This window comes from Rattus rattus, chromosome 3 (assembly GCF_011064425.1).
Source record: "Rattus rattus isolate New Zealand chromosome 3, Rrattus_CSIRO_v1, whole genome shotgun sequence".
Lineage (NCBI taxonomy): Eukaryota > Metazoa > Chordata > Mammalia > Rodentia > Muridae > Rattus > Rattus rattus.
This window is the reverse complement of record NC_046156.1, coordinates 94,586,787-94,611,317: the sequence shown is the minus strand read 5'-3', so window position 1 is coordinate 94,611,317 and position 24,531 is coordinate 94,586,787. Positions and strand designations below refer to the sequence as shown.

At 38.0% G+C, this 24,531-nt stretch overlaps 1 protein-coding gene across 13 annotated transcripts in view; it reads left to right on the top strand.

Moving 5' to 3' along the window:
• Positions 1–24,531, top strand: part of Mbnl1 (muscleblind like splicing regulator 1) — a 143,913-nt gene that overhangs the window by 22,550 nt on the left and 96,832 nt on the right. For 6 of the 13 annotated variants that reach the window (XM_032898331.1, XM_032898326.1, XM_032898324.1 and 3 more), the window contains exon 1: positions 5,189–5,450. The exons of 1 other annotated variant lie outside the window; for it this stretch is intronic. In XM_032898331.1, the coding sequence (XP_032754222.1) occupies positions 5,277–5,450 (174 nt within the window). In that variant the 5' untranslated portion in view covers positions 5,189–5,276. Of the gene's footprint in view, positions 1–5,184; positions 5,451–24,531 lie in introns of those variants that run through there. 6 more of the 13 variants (XM_032898320.1, XM_032898318.1, XM_032898317.1 and 3 more) reach the window with 2 other exon arrangements.

Here is a 24,531-nt window from a genome sequence, read left to right as displayed (position 1 = left end):
TTAGTGTCTTGGTTATTTCGTGCTGTTACCTATTTCCATTTTTATGTCTACACTACCATAGCATGTGCACATGATTTCACTTTAGGTGAAATTGGTTGTTGTGGCAGAATACATTTGGCTCTAGGGTATGCCATGTGATTCAAGGAAAGAGGTGGTTGGAAATGGATCAGCGAGTCACAGAGAATTGTCCTATAAATATCAGAAAGTTTGAATCTTGTTCCAAAACCTTTAAATTTCCCAAACAAGCATTTTGTTGTTAAGGTAACTTTATTTATTTATAGTATATTGAAATAGAGTCAGAAACATCACAGAGACAATTTAGCTATTATTAAACATCTTAGAAGTAGATTAATTTCATTTAATAATTATTTTAAAAACAAAAGTCTTAGTTCCAGAGAAAAATGTTTTCAAAAATTCTTATAGTTTGTGTATCACCCACCCATACATATAGTTTTCTTTTCTGTTTTTCTGTTCTCTTTTTCTTCTTTGTTTCTTCACCCATCCTTTTCTTTCTCCTCTCCCCTCCTCCCTTTTTGAGACAGTTTTCATCATGTACCTCAGGCTGGGTTGGAATTCACCCTGTAGCTCAACCTGACCTCAAACTCTGGGAAGACCTCTTACCTTAGTCCCCTATGTCTTAGGGCCCATACAGGGTGAAATATTATCTCTGAATGTCTGTAGGGCCAAACACTGTTACTTGTCAAAGTTAGATTTTGAGAATTCAATGTTGATCCAAATCCTTTGCAATATTACTTTAAACCGAGCAGTTTCATGAAATTAAATGTGTACAGATTGATGTCCATTCTCCTTATCCATTCTCTTACCGGCTAATTATAAGCATGCTGATTATCACTTCTGCCTGTGTTCTAATATGATCAGTTTACAAGCATGTTTACAAATTTTAGTTGCAACTTTTGAATATTATCTCCTATATGGATTGGAAATAAAATAAACAAAACTATGAACTGTAGGCATAATTTTAATTAATATATACTTCATACCTAAGTGTAACTAAGCCTGTGGCATGCTAGGTAAGAAAAATAACCAAGACAAGAAATCAGCTTTATATTATTTTATATTCTTAGCCACCAAAGAATATGGATATTTATAATGGTGGCCAATCCTTCTATCTTATGTTGCTTGGATCATGTCCTTTAAAATTAAATATTCCCTAAGGACTTGGTATATGGTTGCCTAAACATATCTGGTTTTTATTAATATGAATACAATTTATACATCTATTAAACATTTAATAATATCTGTTGTGTTTTAGGATCTGGGGTTTAGGAGAAATTGATAATATACCTTGCTGTCAGGGAGATGGTAATTTTAGACAGAAAAACCTAAAGTCATTCCAAACATATTATGGGATGGAATTACGGTGGTTTTTGTTGTTGTTGCTCATAGTTGGTCCAGCTTTATAGAGAAGATGGTATTTGAATAGCAATATAAACAAGAATGTATTTGCTGGGTTGCAGGGCTGTGGGGTGTTCAGACAGATGGAATGATAGTGTGTGGTATGTTGGTGGGGTTCCAGTAGTCTGTTTTGGGCAGAATCTGTGAGAGCTCTTCTCTGTAAAGATATAGGGTGTGGAATCAGAAGCTAAAGAGTGGTGTGTGTTAGTTCATACATGGGAAAATCCCGAGGCGGCACTGAGGTTAAAATGTTTTAGCATTTGTTTTGTACAGGTAGTTTGTCAGTTTTTGTTAAGCAGTAAAGTGACGAGTGTATTGACATGGATTCAGAAGTGAATGATACAGAAGACACAGAAAAGCAACATGTGTAGATGTACTTGTAGCCTTTGGTTGGAGAAGACCTACGGGAAGCAGGATCAAGCACAGATACACAGCCAGGCAAGAGTTTAGTTCTCCTCACAGTGGCCTCTTCAACACTTGTGAGGACTGAGAACCAACCGCTGTTTAATAGAGAATGGGTACCTTTAGGTCTAGAAAAGGAAAGGGTTCTAAAGAAGGAACCAGTCAAAGTGGAAACTTGAAGAAGTTTCATGCTAGGGAGAACTGCAACATAAGATACAGACAGATAAACAGGAAGTCCAGGGAGAACTCTTACCCAAGGGTGACATTTGAACAAAAAAACAGATGTGATACATGAGACTACCAACCAATGAGAGTAAGGGAAACGTGGAGGAGGAGAGAAATGAAGTGGAGAAGACTGGAGGTTGCTGTGTAAGAGAGGGAACCGTTCAATGCTTGCCCAGAGACTGCTAGGCAGAGGAGGGTCTGCATGACCCTTGGATTTGATATGTAGTATGTATTTGATTCCAATCACATGTGTTTACATGGATATAGGGATGTACGTGTGTATGTTACTTTTGCGTCCTCAGATAATCTGAGCCCTGCTGTAGTAAACAAAAGTTGCTTTTGGGACACCAGCTCCCTATCTCTTTTTTTTAAAATCATATTCTCAGGTTGCTGAGATGACAGATGTTGTTTCTGCCCCTGGAAACGTGGTTTAGTGACTTCAGTAAGGAGATAAATGTGCAGGACAGGGACTGCTGTGTAGAGTCAATGCAGAGATGGTGGTATTAGTGTGTAAGTGAATGAGATGACTGTGTCACCTTCTCGGTCTCTCTGTGTGGTGCGTGGTGACTGATGAAAGCAGTAGGGACTGAAGAGGTGGTGACTACATGTGCTCTGTGTTCACGTCCCGGGGGCCCAAAACTTTGTGAGTGCTGAGTAAAGGCGGGTTAGTGGATAGAGTATAGAACTGGACAGAACTGGACAGAACTGGACAGAACTGGTCTTACTTTGACAGAGCTATGCCTTAGGACATGAGGATTTTTGAAAACAACCTTATTTTGAACACTGTGGTTAGATACTTCTGGAGTCCATATCACAAATTGTAGTTTGCCCTGTAGTGTTTTCTAAATATAAGTACTTTTGCTAAGTAGCTTATTTTTTTCTAAACAGTATTGGTATTATATTATTATATTAGTATTATATTATTAGTATTATAAATACTAATATTAATCTTAAAGGTTGAATTCTACTAGATATTCATGCTTTTAGCATAGGTGTCTTCATATCCTGTATTCTAATTTCCAGAATCATAAAGCTACCATTTACAATCAGCTCCTTTAAAAAAGGAGACTAATCGCTATGTGTCGGTGGTGGTTTGAAATGCTCAAGTTAGAAAGCCTTACTTCACTGACAGCATTCAAAATGAAAACAAACCAAAAGCATACATGTTTTTATTTTTGCAACCAGTTAGTTTTTCTGAGATTTTCTTTTTGCCTTGATTGCAAGAGAAAGTGAGCTGTTAAGTGAAACTGCCCTGTTCTACAGAGTGGTCTCCTGAGTTAAGAGGCAGCAACTGCCTCAGCCCTCCTCTCCAGTACGTGGGGCTGAGCCCCTGAAGTGCATCAGACTGCCCAAATCACATTGCCCACTTAATAATTAATGTTCCTGCAATGGGATCGCTTTCTCCCTGGAGGTTGGCTTTCAGATTTACCAGACATCTGACAACACTGCACTCCTTATTCTCGACACAAGACCTCAGCTTCTGCTTTAAAAACGTCTGAATAAAGGATGCTTTTGTTCATACCTCGACTGCCTGTGATGTAGTGATAAAGTGTCTGATGGCTGAATGGAATAGTTTTACAGTATGAGTGCTGCTTTCAGCAGAGGGGCAGGACTTGGGCTTTAGGAGGAAGTGAATTGGATAGGTCAGGAGAATGTACCATTTGTAAACACCCCTTTCCTTTTTTATTCACGTGTCAGGACAGCAACGGCAGGCTGCTGAGTGTCCACCCCTGCACAGAACCAGAGGGAAAGCAGTTGGACTTCAGCTGTAGTTTTTAAACATTGCTTTTGATTACCCGGCCGTGATTGTCAAGTCCTTGTACTTGCATTAGAAGCTGTTTGGAAACTAACATGGTTTAGTCCACTAACTGCATGTTGGGTAAATTCAAAACCCACATGCTCGTCCTCTTGCAGTGGAATAAGTCACATCTGATGGACATTTTCTGTGCTTATAGCATAGTAATGAACATCTGACAGGCGCGACCTTTCATAAGACAACCCACACTATTGGCTTTCTGCCCAGAATATTGCTGCAACACTATCTGTGATTGGTTATCTCTCTATCATGCATTGCTTCACAAGGGGAAACGGCCCCCTTTTTAATAAATCTACGATGGCTGGCTGCAATATGCCTCACTGTAAGTATTGTGTGTGTGTGTGTGTGTGTGTGTGTGTGTGTGTGAGAGAGAGAGAGAGAGAGAGAGAGAGAGAGAGAGAACGAGAGAGAGAGAGAGAACGAGAGAGAGAGAGAGAACGAGAGAGAGAATATGAGGCTGACTTTGAGTTGCTTAGTCTGGTATCACATGGCAAGGTTGTGCTGCTATAGGACATCAGTGAATGCTACTTAGTAAATCTTAACCTATCTCTTTTCTCTACAGGTTGGTACTAAGAAGTGCCTTTCCTGACGTCTCTGCTGCTTGGAACCGCTTCTAGAGCAGCCTCTGCTTTTGCCTTGCTTGCTGCCAGCTAGACTGTGACGACAGCACATCCGCCCTCCACCTCTAGCCCAGACACCCCCATTTCTACTTCTAATCAGGAGAAAAGCTCTGAGTATCTGCCATTGCCCTAGGCTGCTTTAGTTTAGAAGAAAAGTTTGCTGAAAAAGTAAGATACCTTCTGCCAGGAAATCAAGGAGGAAAAAAAAAAATCATTTTCTCGATTTTGCTCTAAACTGCTGCATCTGTCTATGCCAAACTAATCAATACCGATTGCACCACCAAACTCCATCGCAAATCAGCTGTGAGGAGATCCCCTGTCAGACAACTTTGCTGAGAGCAGCTTGGAAATTCGGTGTCAAAGGGTCTGCCACGTTTTCATGCTTGCATTTTGGGCTCCAAATTGGCACTGGGAAGGGGTTACGAGCACAAGGCTGATTCCAGGCCCTCCTTTAAACACCCATCTACTTACAATCGTGGTATTTCTCTAAAAACCAAACCTCTTTGAATTAACAGTTTCATGCTGTGAATTTCTAGCGGAGGTCTCTCCCTTGATATTGAAGTCACACTTTTCCATGTGCCGTTAAAGCGGGGACTGGGGAAGCAGCCTTTCGGACATTTTCAGTCATCTCACACTTCTGAGTTTTATCAGTTCCTATTTTGTTTAGTTTTTGTCTTTTGGTTGCTGATTTTTTTCTTTTCTTTTCTTTTTTTCTTTTTTCTTTTTTTTTCTTTTTTTTTGAGAGGGGTTGGGTTTGTTGGTTTCATTGAACATTTAACTACCTGTAAAATATAAACATGGCTGTTAGTGTCACACCAATTCGGGACACAAAATGGCTAACACTGGAAGTATGTAGAGAGTTTCAAAGGGGGACTTGCTCACGACCAGACACGGAATGTAAATTTGCACATCCTTCGAAAAGCTGCCAAGTTGAAAATGGACGAGTAATCGCCTGCTTTGATTCACTGAAAGTGAGTAAATATTACCTCCTTTTAAGGATATGCAATAATTGATTAACGGTTACGGGTACATGGTTCTCTAAATTTGGGGTTGTGGTTTGTTTTGTTAACACTTTAGTTACTCAGCACGTTCTGGTTCATGAGGCTGGGCTGGGGCACCCAATGAGACTTACAGAATCAAGTCCAGGCAAACTTTGTTGTAAATAACTTTAGCAGTCCTTTAACTCCTAATTCCATGACTTTCTTCCCTTTCTTTTTTTTTTTCCCCTAAGTAGAAACTGTTACATGTTGACGTAGTTGTGACTTAGTGATAGCAAGTCAGAGTCTTTGTTCAGCAATGGTGAATGTTTATGTTCAAGACTTTCATATATAACAAGGCCAAGATTGAATGAATATATGTTGTATTCCTTTGTTGGTAAACTTTGTCAAGCTGTTATAAATGAGTGGCAAATTCTATGTCAGCTGATCATAGGTTACATTTTTACTCTTTTAAAGATTTTCTTTTTTTTTTTATGAGATGATTTTAATAGCTAAAGCCATGTACTTTTGGGAAAACATGACTAGAAGTGAGGTTTTTTCTTTTTTTCTTTTCTTTCCAGTTGCTCTAGTATCTTATACAAACCACATACTATTTTGAATGTAGACTTTGTAAATAGATACAAATGCCTATGTCCTGTTGTTCATGAGGCTTTTCATATTGAGGTAATACTGATGTTCATGTTCTGTGAGACTCTTGCCAGTTGTTACTTACAGTGTTCTAAATCAGAAATGTTAGAATTTAGCCTTGTGTGCTTGATAAGAAGAAATGATTTGTTTATGTTGTCATTTTTTTGACATTCAAAAAACTGTCATTGGATTTGTAAACCAGAGTACTAGTTGAGATGAATAAGGAGAAGGTAGAAATTACTACTTTCCCTCAGCAACACATTTATAAGGGAACAAATTTGAAATGGGTTTTGTAAAGATAGCACATATGTCTTTATTTTGATACAAGGTCAAGACTAGAAATGTGTTCTGGGGTGCTTTAACCTATTTGATTTAATCAGATTAATTTTTGAATACTAAATGCCTTCAGTTAATTCTTTGAGTCTTCCAAGATGGGTCACCATCATATGGAAGTCTGTGAAGAAGTCTCAGAGGTCCAGCATGTCTGTTTAAAATCAAACCATACAGTAATCCAAGTGCTTTCTTACATCACATCAGGGTGAGTTAGAAGTTAACCGTTTCAGCTGTTTGTTTGTAGTTCGCTTGTGATGTTCACTCTGATAAAGTTTTTGCCAAATGTTTAAGATTCAATCTTCACAGTAGGATATGAGGAGGTGTGTGTTAGAAACCACAGACCTCTGTTAAGATGTCAGGCTGTATAGGCAGAGTACTAGTTGAGATGAATAAGAAGAAGGTAGAAATTACTACTTTCCCTCAGCAACACATTTTTAAGGGAACAGTGTTGATACATTTGTGAACATCAGTCCTGAATTAATGCCCACCAGTTCAGGTGTAATGATACAGGGGTCCATGGCATGAGGAGCAAAGGACTAATTGCTTTTGTCTGTAAACAGCTGTGACCATAAGTAACTCCTTTTGACCCAATTCCTAGTAAATCCAGTTTTTAATCCTATAGATAATTGGTGGTAAACTCCTAGCACGATAATGAAGGACGTTAAATTTGGCCTTGACATTGAATGGTTTTACAGAAAACCTGCCGGGCACAGAGTTTGGAAACATTGTGAAACATTAGTATTCAGTTGCTATTTTTCCAGCTCCAAATATTTTTTTAGTTACCGTTCACTTGTGGTCAGAGAACAGTTCCCCTTTGAGTAAAGCAGTAGTCCTGCTTACAGTCACCCTGTGTCCCTAACGGGATTCAACCCCCACAGCAAGGACTTTAAAACAAACAAACAAAGAAAACCACAACAGGAAATAAAAAAAAAAAACAGCAAATAAATTATAATAAGTTTTAAAAATTATTTTTGGAATGAATTTATTATACCAGCAAATCATAGCAAACATCATTCCTTTCTTTTGTTTTTCTAAGAAAAGCTGAAATTTTTAGTTTTAAAATTTGGCAAAACACTTTTTGAGTAGAAGGAAAATTTAACACAAATTTATTTGTGATAGAGCTTCATACCCAGACAATACCTCCAGAGATGTTAGGGAAATAACTGCTAAGAATCAATCAACAGAGTTTGGATATGCAGTTAAGTATTTGTTGGAATTCCACCTTTTAGGTAGTCCTATGCTGTTCAGTTTTGTGGTTAAAATAGATCCAGCACACATCTTAAAACACTTAAAGTATCTGCATGACTCATGCCTGAAGTTCTGAAGTTTGGGAGCATTCTGAGGCTTGCCAGCTAGCAAGCAACAGATCATCTCCATTGTTTCAGTAAACGGAAGGAATTTACAAAACTTAGAATATCTTGACTTCTTCAATGAAATGTGCTTTCTACATTACTTTTCATTTCTGTTCCAGCCTCTTTTGAGTTCTTGAGCCATGAGATGGAAGTAGCTTGTGTAATCTACTATTTTTAGAAAGTTAGGAAAGCAAACCAAATACTCTCAGAGAGGACCCTGTGAAATGGCTGTACCCTTCAGCCATGCTGTTTCAGGCTTTGGCTGCACTCCCAGGGGACTTAGGTTTATAGCTGACTTCTGGTTAGAAGAAGAGAATTCCTTTCTCTCTCTCTCTCTCTCTCTCTCTCTCTCTCTCTCTCTCTCTCTCTCTCTCACACACACACACACACATACAGAGAGAGAGAGAGAGAGAGAGAGAGAGAGAGAGAGAGAGAACAAGTTGAGCAAAAGAAAACTTTTTATTTAAAACAAATCAATATACATAATACTGTAATTTTAAATTTAAGATTGGATAAGACAGTCCAAGTTCATAATAAACGTGTTACAATATGGACTGTGATAAGTGGGAATATATGTGTATGTTAGGCCTTTCCAAATGCAAATAATGAAAACACAAGATGAGTAATAGGTCAAGTGTGTAAATTAAAGAGAATTTAAGCAGTTTATTAACTTAATTTTTATTTTGCTCTTATAGTTTAAATTCATAATAGTGTAAGAGTAAATTCTAGCCATGACTTGAAGTGCTTACAACTTACAGGTCTGGGGGCAGTAGGCACTTCAGATACTCGGAATAATTGATCAAGTGCATTATTCTGTTCTGAAGAGGATTTTTTTTTTCTTTTATGGCTTGTGAATGGTGCTCCAAAAGAGGAGGGAAAAGATTAAAGGAGAAGACTCCAGCACTGCGAGCTGCCAGTAGAATGATGCCATGCTTCAGAAATGGTGTTTCACATAGTGCAGTGTAGTGCCATTCTCTCATGATCTCTTCTTCACAGTTCTGAGTCTAGTGGAACAGAGTGGATGGCATGTGTTTTCACGGTATGCTGAATCTATTACAGTCTCAGAAAATAAGTGTTCACTATATCATCTGTAGCAATAAACCTCTGGTGTTAACATCTGGATTACATGGCCTGACTGACTTGATGAGGTACCCCCAAAGTGGTTGCAGTTAATTTCAGAATACCTTCCATGATTGCCACAGCCTATTTCCCCCAGAGAAATGGTTAGCATCGTTGTTGTTCTTGCAAAGGCACCATTATGGTCTTCTCATCATGTGTTCAAAGCAGTTTTAATTGATGATCCTGAAAAATGAGACACATGAGATCCTCAAGTCCTGGATACACCAAATTCTCCTGCATAACTGTTGGTGAGGATCTGCTGCCTTTCCCTGATGCCGTCCCACAGACGACGCTGCTGACAGCTTTGAAGGGTTCTCACCTCCTGTGTTCTCAGACTCGCGCACACATGTACTGATTGTGTCCTTTAGCAACAGGTTGACACAGCAGAGTCTTCTCTACACTCGTGTCTTCAGATAAGCACTAATGTAAGACACAACTTGTAGAACAGCCTGGATGGGTTGCCTGTTCCTGTTGTATGCAGTAAGCAGAAAGTTCACAACTCCGAGAAGTTGTTCCTGTGCCTGTGAAGGCAAAATCACCAATCCCGACAGCACCATTTCCTTATCAAAATGCTTAGTAATTATAGCTGCCTTAGCAGCACCATACTAACTTCAGACATGTGCTATTCACATTCTTAGATTCTTAAATGCCTGGTTTTATTAATTTTTCTTTTTTAGATTAATATATTTTTTCCTTCCTTTTTTCTCCCTCCAAACCCTCCCATATACTCCTTCTTATATTCTTTCAAGTCCATGGCCTGTTTTTCACTACTTGTTACGTGTATATGTGGACATGTGCACACACACACACACACACACACACACACACACACACACACATTTTTATTTTTCTCTTAAATGCATAAGTGCCACATGCTCAGTCTGTATAATGTAATTTGCATGTATGTTTTAGGGGCTGACATCTTGGTATTGGATAACCAAATGATGTGTTCTTTCTCGGAGAGACAGTTTCTCCCACTCAGAGCATTCCTGTGTTGCCTGTGGTTTTTATGGAGGGTCTAGGCTCCCTGGTATTTCCCCTTTGCTATGTCTACTTTGGCGTGGTGATTGTTGTTGTCCTTGGTTGGCTTATAGTTAAATAGTCATATTGATTACTGATATTACTAGGGGACACAGTCTCACAGCAAACTCCCTGATCTGGCACTTACCAATCTCTCTAACCCCTCTTCAGTGTTTCCTGAGCTTCCGGTGCAGGGCGGTTCTGTAGATGTATCCATTTCAACCGGGTTCCACAACTCTGCTTTTTTTGTTTGTTTTTCGGTTGTGGTTTAAAAAAGACAATCTTTTGACTGAATGAATGTTTTTAAACTGTCAGGCAAACATTGTTAAGGTATAGATTCTTGCTGTTTTGCATTCTTTTGTAAGATTTTAATATACTACTCCTTTTTCCTCATTTAGTCTCACTTCACTGTGCTAGCATGGTCAACCTAAAAACCTATCTAAACCCAAAACAGTGTGGAGTGTAGTAAGCAGGTTCAAAGTGTATCTGCATGTTGGCTATCTAAAACACTTAAATTCTGATTCTAGTCCATAGCCTCATATCAGTTCTGTGTATGAGGCTTTACATCTCTGTGAGGTGTAGGGCAAACATGCTTGCTGAGCATGGCTCACACAAGCTTCAAGATCCAGAATGCTCCTCAGCCCCCAGGAACACCCAGGGCCTTGGATTGGGCTGCCTGTCCTATCGTTTTCCTTGCTAAGGGTAAGTGGAGAGTTTGAGCTGCCAGCATTGCCAATCCATTCCGTTGCATGCTGAGCCGTGTCTCTGCTTCCCTAGAGCTAGACACAGCCCTTTATTTTCTTATAAAGAGGTTCTAATGAGGAAATTACCCCCACCTACCCCTTTAACCTTTGCAGATACACATTCTGTGCTCTTAGATAAGGGGATAATTTTCCATGCTATTACTTAGGTCAGAATTTCTGAGAGTCAGTAGGAATGGGTAACTAAATAGATGACCTTTGACTGTACTGCTGACAGAGATTAGTGTGTAGGAACTCGGGTAAAAGTGACTGGAAAGACTAGGCTGGGAATACTTCGTTGTATTGTATAGCATACTGTATATTAGTGCAGTAATTTGCCGTGAGTTCCACTGACTCAGTAACACTAAACAGTATTCACTCTGGTAAGCATGGAATTTAGCACTCATTTACAGTATGCTAACCAACTAAAGAATTTTGTACCTAACGTATTTCTTGTAAAGTTATCACCAAATATGGTCTGGCATTAATATTTGTTGATAATTTTAAATTTTGATTTATGTTTGATTTGTTAGAAGATTGTGTTAGAAGCTCTCTTTTTCCTTTTTCTCTCTTGAGAATTTAGTGACAGTTTCCAAACTGTAGAACCCATTATATACTGCACCCTTACTGGCAGACTAACTTTAGGGGATCTTTGGACCTGGTCCTTGTGACACATACTTCTCTCTCATCCTGGTAACTGCCAACACAGTTAGTCATTTCGCATTCCACTTCACCTGACAACTGACCTCAGTCCTTATTTAGGGAAGAGTTAAGCAAACTGTATGGTTCTAGAACTGTTGGATGTGATCTTTCTTTATGATTCCCAAAGATGTATCAGGCCCAAATAATTTTGTATGGCAGCAGATTCTGCTATTCCTCTAATTTTTATTTGTACTTCCTTCACAAATACATTTTTCACTTTTGTTTAGAATAAAATGAGCAAATAGTTACTGAATTGCTCTGTGTTGATCATTGTTTTCCTTTTATGATTAGATTGGTCTATAGAACAACTCTGATACTAGTATCAAATTTGACAGATAGGCACAGTGAAGTACAGAGAAACCAGGTGCTGCTCATCTGGGCCAACGAGTAAGCCATGGAACTGATGCCCGGTGGCCTCATTGCAGTTTCCATACTCAATCACATCATACCAAACACTGCTTTTAATTTACATATCCATGAGCTGAGGAATCAACCAAGAAGTCATACCAGTGCTTGAGCATAAGTAAATGATGATTCAAGGTCAATTGGAGGCATAAGGCCAATAACAGTAAATACATATAATTATATTATGCTTTGAATTAACAGGTAGATCAAGAAGGGAAGCCAAGGTAGCAGGAAGATTGTGGCATTAGACACAAAGGTTATGAGTCTGTCCTAAAAGATAAGAAAAATGAGTTTAAGTTTACTACCTCAGACAGTGCCAATGTATGAGCTAGATAGCTGCCTCAGTATCTAGAAGGAGGGGCTGAAGAGATGGCTCAGTGCTTAAGAACACTGGCTGTCCTTCCAGAGAACCCAAGTTTAGTTTCCAGGTCCCATCAATGTTTTATCTGTAACTCTAGTTCCAGAGGATTCTGTGCTTTTTTCTAAACCATGGTTACCAGCCATGCATGTGGTACTTATACATGCATATAGGCAACATACTCATGCATCAAAAATAAGGTCAATATGGGAGAAGAAAAATGGCCCAATGTCTTCATTGTTTAGAACCAACATTGTTAAAGCACTAGGCCTACTCTGAGAAGCCAAAGCAACCAACTATAGGGTTCTTAAACTCTGCTTTAAAACCCTGGCTGTGGATTAAACCAGGGAGACTCCACAAACACAGTGTGAACTCCATTCAGATTTTATGTATGGAGTCACAGACATTAACTATCATCGATGTTTCAAGAAGAAAGTTTGGGTCTTTGGAAATTTAGCTGGGAGTAGTGTCAGGGAATGGACTTCCTAGATTCTTGGGACACTGCAAGCCAGATTTGAGTGGTGCTTGTTTCTGCTGAGGTCTTTGATAGCAGAGTTGAGAGCAGTGTACACATCTTGTAGGCATCACCTCCAAGGTAGGATGGCTTCATTGTCAAAATGCCTTCTAAAAAGCTTCGTGTGCTGGTCTGGATGAACTTTGGAATTCCTCAGCTCTTCCCCTCTGTCTTCCTGTAGCTTCATGAGGTGCTTGCAGTGCTAATCACAGACAGTACTGGTGAGCAAGTCAGATGTGAAGAACAAACATTTGGGTGCTGACAAGATATAAGGATTTAATAATTTAAAGAGGACAACAAGTATATTTGGACTTTGGTAAGGCAGATGTTAAAAATGCTGTCCTCATGGTGCTGATTGTTCATAGGGAGACCTGTGTTAGGAGGTGGTGGGGTGAGATTAGAAGGGAAACTTTCAACAGTAATGGGAAGGTCAGTGTGAGCACAACTTGAAGAAGGGGGAGAGAAATGTCTTTAGTGGTTTAGTTTGACTTTCCTCCACAACTTCTGACTCTGAAACCACAAATGGGAACAGAACCAGTGAGTACCAAAAAGAAAGAAGTTGAAAGTCGCAGGCTTAGGCCTCAGTCTTGGATGACCTTGCTCAGAGGGAAACTCCTTTTAACCTGAGGTCTTAGGTTCAGGGCTAGAAGAATGCTGCAGCTATCTGAGTTTATCTACTGATGCATGTGTTGTATTTTGGGTTATGATAAGTTAACTGTCGGCTTCCCAAACCTTGTTGCTTCAAAGGGCATATGACTCCAGTATGCTTTTTAGACTTATCTCTCTGCCTCCAATACAGACTTAGAGTGGCTGATATCTAAGTCTAGGCTGTTCGCACTTGAGACAGGAAGCATCTGCAGTTAATAGTTGACAGTAAATTGCACAAAATAAAACATGGAAAATTTAAGTTAGCAAAGCTGGGGAATTTTTCTATCATTTTCGATTTCTCTACAGATACGGACATAATTAGTGTTTAGGATCACTCGTGATGGATAAATTACATCTGTAATTCATTCTTGCCATGTTACTGCATTCAGAGAATAATTTGCTTTCAGAAATCATTGCTCATCTAATATTCTAAAATCGTTCTTAGATTGAAAACAAGTTGAGTAGCATGTCCCTATCGAGTAAGCTCTTTTTTATCCATCACTTTCAGCCTAGAAAGTATTGGAGAGCAGCAACCAAATTCCCCTCTGCTAGATGATGTTGTTTCCCAAAAGACTACTCTCCTTAAGGGGAGGCAGCACAAAAGAAAGATGAAGAAGGAAGAACCACGAAGAAATACTTGAAGAATTAATTTTTAAATGAACAATCCTGTTAAGAAAGATTTGTGTTCTGAATGTAATATGGCCGCATTATCTCCTGTTCCTTCATGGCTGTGTGATGACTAATGAGATCTATGTCTAGCCACGAGAGGCCATGAAACCAGATTATCATCATGGTCTTATTTATTGGACTTTTTTCTCTGAAGAACATTTATTACTAGACTTTGCTTCCCATGAATTTTAGCAGAGTTAAAAAACAAGAGGAAATGTCCTTGAAAGAACTCAAATATATTTGCAAGTAAAAATCAAAATAAGCAAATTTCAAACACCACCAAATCTTAAAACTAGAACAAACAAAATCCCCCCAACAACCCTTAGTTTAGCCTCTGATGAGCTATAAATCATTATCCATATTTAAGCAAAGTCATTTACATCGCAAATATTTTCACAGTGGGGTCTACTTAAATAACTTCTATAATACTTGAAATCTATGGTTGAAGATTAGCTTAAAAATTCACTCTTGACTACAAAGGCTTCAACAGGCAGAGCAATATATGCAGAGTGGTTTTAGTGTCTCTATTGCTAGCTACTGTCTCTGCCATTCCTGCCAAGGATGAATAATAACAGAAGTGATTTTCATGAGAAATATTTATCTTGAGAACTTAAGAGGGTTCAAGATGGATTCAGTGGGTCATAGCACGAGCTGTATGTGTGAAGGCTGGAATCCAAGCTCCATATTGGGGGACAGAGAAAAGCAGACGGTAGAAGCCAGCTGGCAGCCAAGCCTAGGTGAAAAGGCAGACTGGTGTTTCAGCGAGAGACACTGTGTAAGGGCCTCCAGGTGGAGCTTTGCCTACCCGCATGGTCACCAGGAGAACCAATTATGTGCTGCTTCCACAGCCTACGTGCAACAGCAGGCGTTGTGCTTCTTGACTGTTTACTTGCTGTGGCAGATAGATATTTGTGAAATCTCGATGGCTTCTTTGGTTGTTGATAGACTAGTGGCTATTATAAGATCATAAAATAATAAAAGTTTGACTTCAATCTGAATTTTTTTTTCTGAAACACCGGAAACAGTCTGTGCAGGAGGGGCTGAATAATTGGCGTGTTTTTATTAGAATGGTCACTGCTGCCAGGACAGTTAGCTAACCTCACCATCAGAGTCTGTCATTCTGTGACACAAACTAGAGCCTTGTCGAATTTTAGGCAACACGTGTAGACATTCTTAAGTTTTCTCTGCTGATCTGTTCACTATCTACCTATTATACAGAGTGAGAGAGTTCAGAGCAGTTAAGTTACTTTTCCAAGGTCACACTGAGAGGCAGCTTCCTGGGGTTTAACACAGTCTGCCTTCATAGCTTATACTTTTAGACGATCTGCTGTGAAATTTGTTTATAAACTATTAATACTGGAGAACCTTATAGCAGGATCTTGTGCATACAGCCTGCATTTAATTATGGAGTAGTTTCTCTCTGACACTGTTGGGCAAGTATTGGTTCAGTTACAGCAGTTGCCTGAGTTTAAGATGAGGGTACTTTAAAAACCTCTTTCAGTGTTTTCTTAACAGTCTCTGAACCATTGCTAGTAAGGGATTCTCATTCAAAGTTAGAAGCATGCCCCTTTGAGCCAGCAGTCTTTTAGAGTATAGACTGTGGTCTGGTTACATTTGCATAGTCTCACACCCTGCAGAGAACAAAGGAGGTAGAACATCAGAAAACAGTTCCTGCTAGAAAATGAAGAACAGACACACCGGTGTTCCTGCCTGCCAGTGCTGTGAAAGGGCAGTCGATAAGGACGCCTCTCAGTTAATCACTGTCCTTAGAGCTTTTGGGTAAAATGGAATCTCTTTTTATTCACTGATGTGTAAGTCCATACAACTGTTGCTATCATTCTGAACGAGACCATAAGTTCATCTTATTTTGTAGTTCTTCTAGGAATTATAATATTGGAAGCAAAATATGTTCTTCAGCAAAATACGTACTTCAAAATCTTTGTTAAATCTTCCATGTATATAACATGACGTTAGAATTTAGATGAAACAACTGAAATCTTTGTTTCCTGAAACATCTTCCTGTCATGGGTTTTATTTATATATTTATGACTCTAATAGGATATTTCAGAAATTATCTAGGACTAAAGATTTTATTCTATGTGTAGCTTCAATACTTAAATCACTATACTATTCATGCCAAAGTAATTTTCATATAATATAAATAATTTCATTAAATATTTTAAAACAGTATATATATACACATATATATATATTTCTTTAAGATTCTTGTACCACGGTTAAATATAATAAAAATAACTATATATAAAAGAATTGATTTCATTTTTATACAAGATGTGGCAGAAAGAGTATGTTGTGCTAAAAGCTCTGGGTTTTAGAATATGAAATAAATTCTTATGCTTCTAGAGATTTAATGAACACTGTAATCCTGACCTCTTATTGAAGATATATTGATCAGATATTAGTGCTGTTGTTGAACAGTATGATGACACACGCGTCTTCCCAGAGCAGTTCATTTCCGCAGTACGAGTTGGTGGGACAAGAGCCTTGCAAGCCCCAGAGGACCAGCAGCTCATCTCTGTTAGCCAGTTTCCACAAATAGCCAATTAGAGATGTTTGTGCATGAAATGAGAAGCCGCATAGAATTGAGGATTCTGATATGCCAAACTGACTTTCTCTCTAGAGCTCTACTTAGATTATAGGGAAACGTGTGTGATATTCTTTGTCCTTTGATTTCATTTTGCTGGATTGTCTGTTTCCTTTATTAATTTGCTATAGATTGAGTTTTGCTTGTCTTGTTCCCTTTGGTGTTTTCTGAGTGTCTAGATTGGACTTCTTTCTGTTTTTCTTGGAGTGAATTTTTTTTCTGAAAACTCTATTATTGCCAATAAATATTGATGCCAAGAGCAATGAGAAAGTGAACACCAGTGGTCCACACTTAGACGCTCCTGCTGCCTCTGGAATCCTAGTTAAATGTGGATCCTCAGAATGACCACACAAAGCCATATGCCATATGTTAGAAACAAAACAAACAACAAAACCTGGTTTCTATGGCACAGACAAGACCTTGTAAAAGCTCAGACAGTAGATCCAGCCAGGCCTTTTATTGCAGAGAAGTTCCTGTGACTTCAGACTTTTTATTGTCTCATGCTATTTTTTTTCTCATTTAGAACATGAATTTGATGCTTCAAAGGATTGAGAAGATTCGATAAAAATCTATTATATCATATAAATCACTAGATATATGGATATACTATACATAAGAGGCATTCATATTGTTCTTGTCTGAATGTTGGTAGTCAGTCTGAAATATCATTTTCCTTTGTATGAGGAACCTTGAATACATGTGACTGTTTCGAATATTGTACTGTATGTAGATTACTGTGCGTTGTTTAATTATGAAATCTAAAATGTCCTCTATGAGATCAGTAGAAATGTGTACTCTTACATAGTAGCTTATTTACTTACCCTTTATGAGCAGGAAACAATCCTCAAACTGAGCATATGTACAACTTCACATTAATGTGGCAGTATTAGTGTAATAAATTCTATCTGTTCCTAAAATCCATTTAATAAATGTAGTTATCTATGAATGGAAAACAGTTATAATCATCTGTTCTTACTTTAATCCTATTGAATATAAATGCCTCTTAGGTCTGTGCTGTTATACAATAATTAATTTATGTTTTACATTTTAAATGCAATATGTGGATTTCATCCTAAAAGACTCGTGTGTTTGAAAGATTTTATTTTTAATTACATAAGTATGTATATGTATACACATATTTTTACATACACACACATACATATACGTGTGTGTGTGTGTGTGTGTGTGTGTGTGTGTGTGTGTGTGTGTGATGCATTTGGTTATGGACATGTGTAGTACAGGTATCTATAGAGACCAGAGGTATTTATTAGATCTCCAGAGTTGGAGCTTCAGATGACTGTGCATCTTGCAGTGTAGCTGCTAGAAGCACAGTTTGGGTCCTTTCAACAGTGGGATGGACTCTTAACCACGAAGTCATCTCCCAAGCCCCATAATCCATAATTGTTAATGTAAAATATATGTTTATTCAGCAAAGTTCCTGCACAAAACAGCATCAACTTCAAGTCTTCCTTTCGTATTTTATTATCTTCTTTTTTTGCTCCTTTTATTGAGTATACCTCAAACTGTAGATTCCGTCAGGATTTCATTAGATTCCAAAGGGTTTCTGATAACGTGAGGTATAAACCTTAGATCTGTCTACACTCCCTCTTTCATGGTGTAAAGGTAGTACCCCAAGCTATTCTGATTGCTCCAACTTCATTTTTTCCTTTTTGTACTTGCTTGTAATTGCCAGGGAAGTGGCGCTAGGTACTAATATAACCCAAGGCATCCAAAGGTTTTAACCTAACTCATAAGTTTATGGTGTGACTTGGGTAAGAGAAGAATCCATAAATTTATTTATTGTTTATTTACTTATTTTGTCAGCATTATATGTAAAAGTTACAATGGCATCCTAAGTATGAGGTGTTCACTGCGTTCTTGGTAAGAATATTACTGGTTATTGCCCAGGCTGCAGTGTTTTGTATTGATTTTGTGTATAGCAATGAGTTAACTTCATTATTTAATGTGAAAGGGGGTTCAGATATGTATTCAATGGATTTGCCTGTAGACTTTTAATTAAATAAGCTATTTGGGATGTTTAGTGTGTGGAGAGACTATTAGGAAAAAAGCAGAGGAGTACCTCTAAGGGCAGGAAAAATAAAATTTATTTTCAATTCTCTAGTTGTTCAAACCTGCCAGGAGGCCTGTAATCAATTTGTTTTTAGTTAGCAGATGCATAAAATTTGAAATCTCCCTTCCATGTTTCTTATAAAAGTCAATGGTCTAAGCACCATGACATGTTCAGTTCTTTTCCTTGAGGAAATCTCACTTGTCTTTAAGAGTAGTTTCACGGTAAAATTGTGGTATAAGATCTATAGTAGGAAGGAAGTTGAGCTGCGCAAGTGTGTTAATGTTTGAGGTGTTGTAGAAATAGAAAACTAAGCTAAGGGTTAAGTTGGGGATCAGACGAGATATTTTATTTACTTACTGGATTGTTTCCTGTTTTGTAAGTTTTTTAACAAATGAAACAGGTAGGACTAATTTTTACTTATTTTCTTTGACATTGGTAATCTGATTTTCCAAACTTTTTCTTTGCATGTGTTTGTCTGCTTGGGTGTGCAGGTGCATGTGCACAGTGTGCAAAGCCACAGTTATGGAGGCCAGTTTTATACCTGTGTGTCACTCTCCATTTATTTACTGAGGAATGGTCTGTCACTGAACCTAGAACTTTCTGATTTGGTTTCCACATCTAGCAGACATGTCCCAGATTGCTCATCTATGTCTCATGAGTGCATCTCAAGTATAGACACATACTCCCCTTGACTGAGCCATCTCCATACCTCCCAAACTTTAGGTAATTCAACTCTCTTTATATAGGAAGGCTACCTTAGAAGGCCACTATGGTCACTTGTGTCTGCTAATGAGCATCACTTTTTATTCTAACAACTCACTTGGCTCCAATTCATGGAAAAGTTTGTTCATCCCATCAGCTCCTAGGTATGAAGCAAAGCAGTGTTAAGGAAACATTTTCAGAAGCCAAGTTTCTCTAGATAAAATCAGTAGTAGATGTGCATATGGTTGTGCTTACACTCCCTCTCTTGTCTTCTCTCTGAATAAAGGCATGCTTTGTTAATCCTAAGTGACAGTATGGTCCCAGTTTTTTTCTTTGATGTTTTTGAGATTAATTTGCTTTGGTTGAACTGAAGCAGAACACTTACATGTACCAGGGCATTCTGACCCACAGCCTTTTGCTGCCCCTGACTTGTTTGACAACTGTATAAATTTTGAAAAGTGACCAAATTTTTGAAATGACTATTAAATATTGGCCTGAGTTGCCCTTCTAGGAATTTTAGCAGGAGTTTTGGGATAGCTTATCTTAAAGGTAGAGAGAATAGGAGGGATGCTATGGGCCAGACAACTTCCAAATGCCTTGGAGAGTCACCTCCCAAGGATGTCATGTTTATAAGGAGTTGAGAAAGTATTTCTCTTAGTAACTGTTCCAGAGAAAAGCAGATTCGCATTGGGGTAAAAGGAAAAATCTCCAACTACATGAACTTTGAGCTCAATTTTAGCAGTAAAATGTATTTATCTTGAAAACGTTCCCGTAAGGATCCTGTTTAATGCCTTTAAAATTGATGAATAGGTCATGAAACCCAGCAGGTAGTTCTGTAATACCATTCATTACCAGTTTTAGTTAGGTTGTCATGTTGGAACTATGGAAATTTTATTTCATGAAGTGCGTGTTACATTCTAATAACATAAATAAAGCCATATCAGCATAAGTAGAAAGATAAAGTGTTTTAGCTGTAAAAAGTTATTGTAAATTTCTTCCACTGTCTGGGTCAATACTGCATTTGAATTAAAATAGGGCTTGATCGATTGGATGTCATTTGCTTGTGGGTTTACAGATCTTATCCTCAGTAGGTTTAAAGATGCATTGTCCAGCAGAGGCTATTCGGCCACACTAGTGCTCTGCGTGAGCTTGATGGATTTAGACCCCAGGTTGATCATTAGTGCTTAGGTCTGGGAAAGGAAAAGCTGCTATCTCATTTCTGAGCTGTGACCCGCTATTAAGCCAATTTGAGAAATAGCAATAAATCAATACAGATTCAGAAAATAACAGATTACAGTGAGCTGTTAAATTATAAGAAGCTTGTTAGCTTTTTGTAATTATTGTATTTTTCAGTATCTGGTCAGGACTTCACATGTGTTACATAGCCTGCCCTACTATTTTACTAGAGAAGAGACTAGTAAGATTTTGGAGTAACCTAGAAGGAAAAGTAGATTCCACTGGCTGCATGAAGTCCTTATTAGAGTAACTAATAGAAAATTAAGTAATCAGACTTTAACATAATTAAAGTGTAAAAAATAAACCTTAGGATGGAAAACTTAGGTGATAGAAAAGAATCTAAGCTTTTTTGGTTTATGCTTAAGGTTTGCTATTCCTTGCATTTAGGTTATTCATGTGATTTTTAAGAGTTTTGCTTAGTATCTACAGATGAGTTTTTCCTTTGCCACTTTCAGCATTAAATTCAAGTGAACCGCAGACTGCTGCCATTATAATTAGAAGAGGCTTAAGGAATGAGGCCATGTGACACACCCACTTTATATGTTAGCCTAGCAAGGAGTGAAAAGGGACAGGCTTAATTATGTTCATAAAGTTGTCAAGGTCACCAGGACCTCGAAACATGCATACTTGCCAAGTCAAATAAAAAACCTGATGACACTGTCTTCATTTTATGACAATAGCATCATCAACACTTAAGAGCTGAAAGTCACTCTTAGGTCCAGTCTAGCTGAGAATTTTTTTATATAGTCTCATGCCTTGTGTGAATCAAAATTCATCCCATATTTTTTCTTAACAAATTCTCCAAACAAATGTATGCATAGATATAGACACATACATATCTGTCTATCCATCTATGTATCTATGTATCTGTCATTATCTATACATGTGAACATTAGAAGTTTTTTAATATCAGCTTGTGGTATCTAGAATGTTGAATTCTATGCGACCAGTACATTCTTAAGGAATGCCATTTTGATTTTTGTCAAACTCTTAGGACAGCAATTCACTTGAATAACCTTCAGTGTCCTCCTCACAAAGCCCCCACATTGTGATAGCTACCAATTGTGACTGCTTCTTAAAGTGGATATTTCTTTCTTCCACGTTCCTTAAATATTATGTGTTATAGAAGAGGCTACACTGTGTTGAATTTTATCGTCAATCTGCCTATTTTTTCTCATAAGCTCTTAAGGCCTTGAAGACTACCAAATTTCCCTTAATAACCTTTGTATATGCGGTTCCTGGGATATCCTATACATTCATTGAATTGATAGTAACATTTTTTTCTTAATCATGGCCAATAATTTTTAGCTGATCATAAATTATTTTAAATTCAGCTTTAGGGAATTTATTGTTGTGCAGCTTTCGATCTCCTCTCTAAGGAGGGTAGCCCCTGTTGTGGAGGAGTTTTCTCCTATAGCATACATATGTCATTCTCTGCAAGCTTTCACGCATCTCCAACTGGTTCTAGTGGAGTGGAGGATCTTTTTCATTCTGTGAAGGAATTGCTGGATCACAACCCCTCTTAGGTGCATGCTATTGTTTATGTGATCTTGCACTGAGGGGGTGCTCGTATGGTTCTACCACGTTGCCTGTCTTTACACCTCAGGTCTCTGTGGAGTGATAAATTGTTTGTTGTAAGTGCATGACCCACATTTGGGTAAGAATATTAGCACCTGCTCATGGATATGTTGTTGGAGAAACTCTGGGGCTTTCATACAGAATGGTGTTTCTCCTCTGACAGCTGCACATGGGGAAATGGTAGCATTATCAGGGCTCATTTTCTTTTGTTTCTATGTTGAGAACATAGTGAACACCTTTAATAGTTTTGTTACATTATGTGAATAACATCTAGAATCCAGACTACAATTATATCACTGTTGCCTTTAATACAGAATAGAAGAGGAATATGATTCTTAATGGAGATTCACATATCTATGCCACACACAAAATTCTCCATATTGTAATAATAGAAAAAAAGTTTTATCTTCTATGTCCAGACATTTTATAGTTTCAAGTTTTTTTTTTTTTATTATTTTTTTCATTTAAAGTTGAAGAGGAAATCCAAAGACATAGAATGTGTTCAGGGCCTGCTAGGTGCTTACTTGCTTCTGTCCTTAACATGCTCACAGCCCTTAAGGGACATATGATAGAAGCCATGCTGTGTACATCACGACCATTTCTAGAGTAGAACCACTCCAGATGAGTATTGGTGCCAGCGGTTCTGCACTTAGGCATCTGCTGCTGGAGCATCTACATTTATCCACTTTAAAAAACGATCATCAAGATGGATTAAAAATTTAGCACTTGAGGCTTATTAAGGGTTAGAGTGGAATAATTATGTATGTAGCTGGAGGTACTGCAGTCCTCACCAGAACACTGTGGTATGTTGGGCACTTCCCGCCTCTCGTGAAGGACCCTCACCGTTTTTATCTCCCTTCGAGTACATCTCCCTGTTCCTTGACTGTCCATGCTTCCTGCTTACTTACTGTGTATGTTGTCAGAGGAGATAAATCTTACTGAAATCCTTCGAACATACAGCTTTATAAGCCGTTTCTCCTTGCTGTGCGGTAGTTGTCTACCTCAGAACAATGAGCCCTTGTTCCTTGTGTGCTCAAAGGGGATGAGTGTGGGCAAGGCCTTCATACTACATCGATTTCAGTTGCTGCTAATTATGGAGCCAGTCATATTTTTTTCTAGTCTTGAAAGTTGAAAAATAAAAGGTAGTGGTGGATCCTGGAATGCTCCTCTTCACCGGCCGGTGAGATGCTTTGTATTGTGACTGTAGTTGTGAGGTTTGGCAAGGGAGTGTATTAACTGTAACAGAAAATTCAGTCAAATCTACTTTTAAGTTCTTGAGGATTTTCGTTTTTTCTTTTCTTTCTTCCTTTTTTTTTTTTTCCGGAGCTGGGGACCGAACCCAGGGCCTTGCGCTTGCTAGGCAAGCGCTCTATCACTGACCTAAATCCCCAACCCCTTGTTTTTTCTTTTAAAAATCTGGATATTTCAATTTCTTCCTAAGAGACCCTTTTAGTCCCTAGTCTGAAGTTTATTCATTCACAGTTTTGAAGATCCAGGTAGTATTGCTAGACTCTAGAAATATTTGTAATATCTTAATATTATATTTTAGATATAGTCATATGACTGTCCCCTTCCTCTTCCTTTCTCCAAACCTGCTCATGTACCCCTCCCTTTGTAAACTTATGGACTCTTTCTTTTTATTGATGTGCTTCTGTGTGTGTTTGTTAATTTATAAATATGATCTGTGTAGTCTGTATAATGTTTTACACACACAGATACACACAGACACACACACAGACACAGACACAGACACAGACACACACACACACACACACACACACACACACACACACACAGGTCTGTTGAGAGCAGGAAAAATAATCTACCCCAGGGGAAAAGGTACCAATTGGTAATGTAATACCAAATGGTCAACCCTGAAAACAATATCAATAACATATTTAAAGGTTGGAGTAGCACAATGTTAAAAATCATATATGTGCTTTCTGTTCTCAATCTGAACTGTCGGAATGGAAAATACATTGATTTAACTAATGAGATCGGCTGAATTATTTTATAGCCTAGACAGCAACATTATGGATTGATTTTTTTTCTCTTTAATCACATTTGTGAGTTTTTATCCCTAATGCAGAAAACTGAAAACATAACTTTTACCTTGCCATGTATAAGCATTAGGAGTGTAAATCAATAATTAAATTAACCCCATAAAGTTTTAGGGTAATACTATTGAGAATTAAAAACAAAAACAAAGAAATGTTCATATAACAGACAATTAATGAAGCTCAGAGGCACCATTTCGTATAAATGTAATAAGCGTATCAGTATAATCAATCACATTTGTTCTTAGTTCCCAGCTGAACAGAGGATTCTGTTAGATCAGTTGTGGGTTTTTAAAAAACAGATTTAGTAATAAGTCA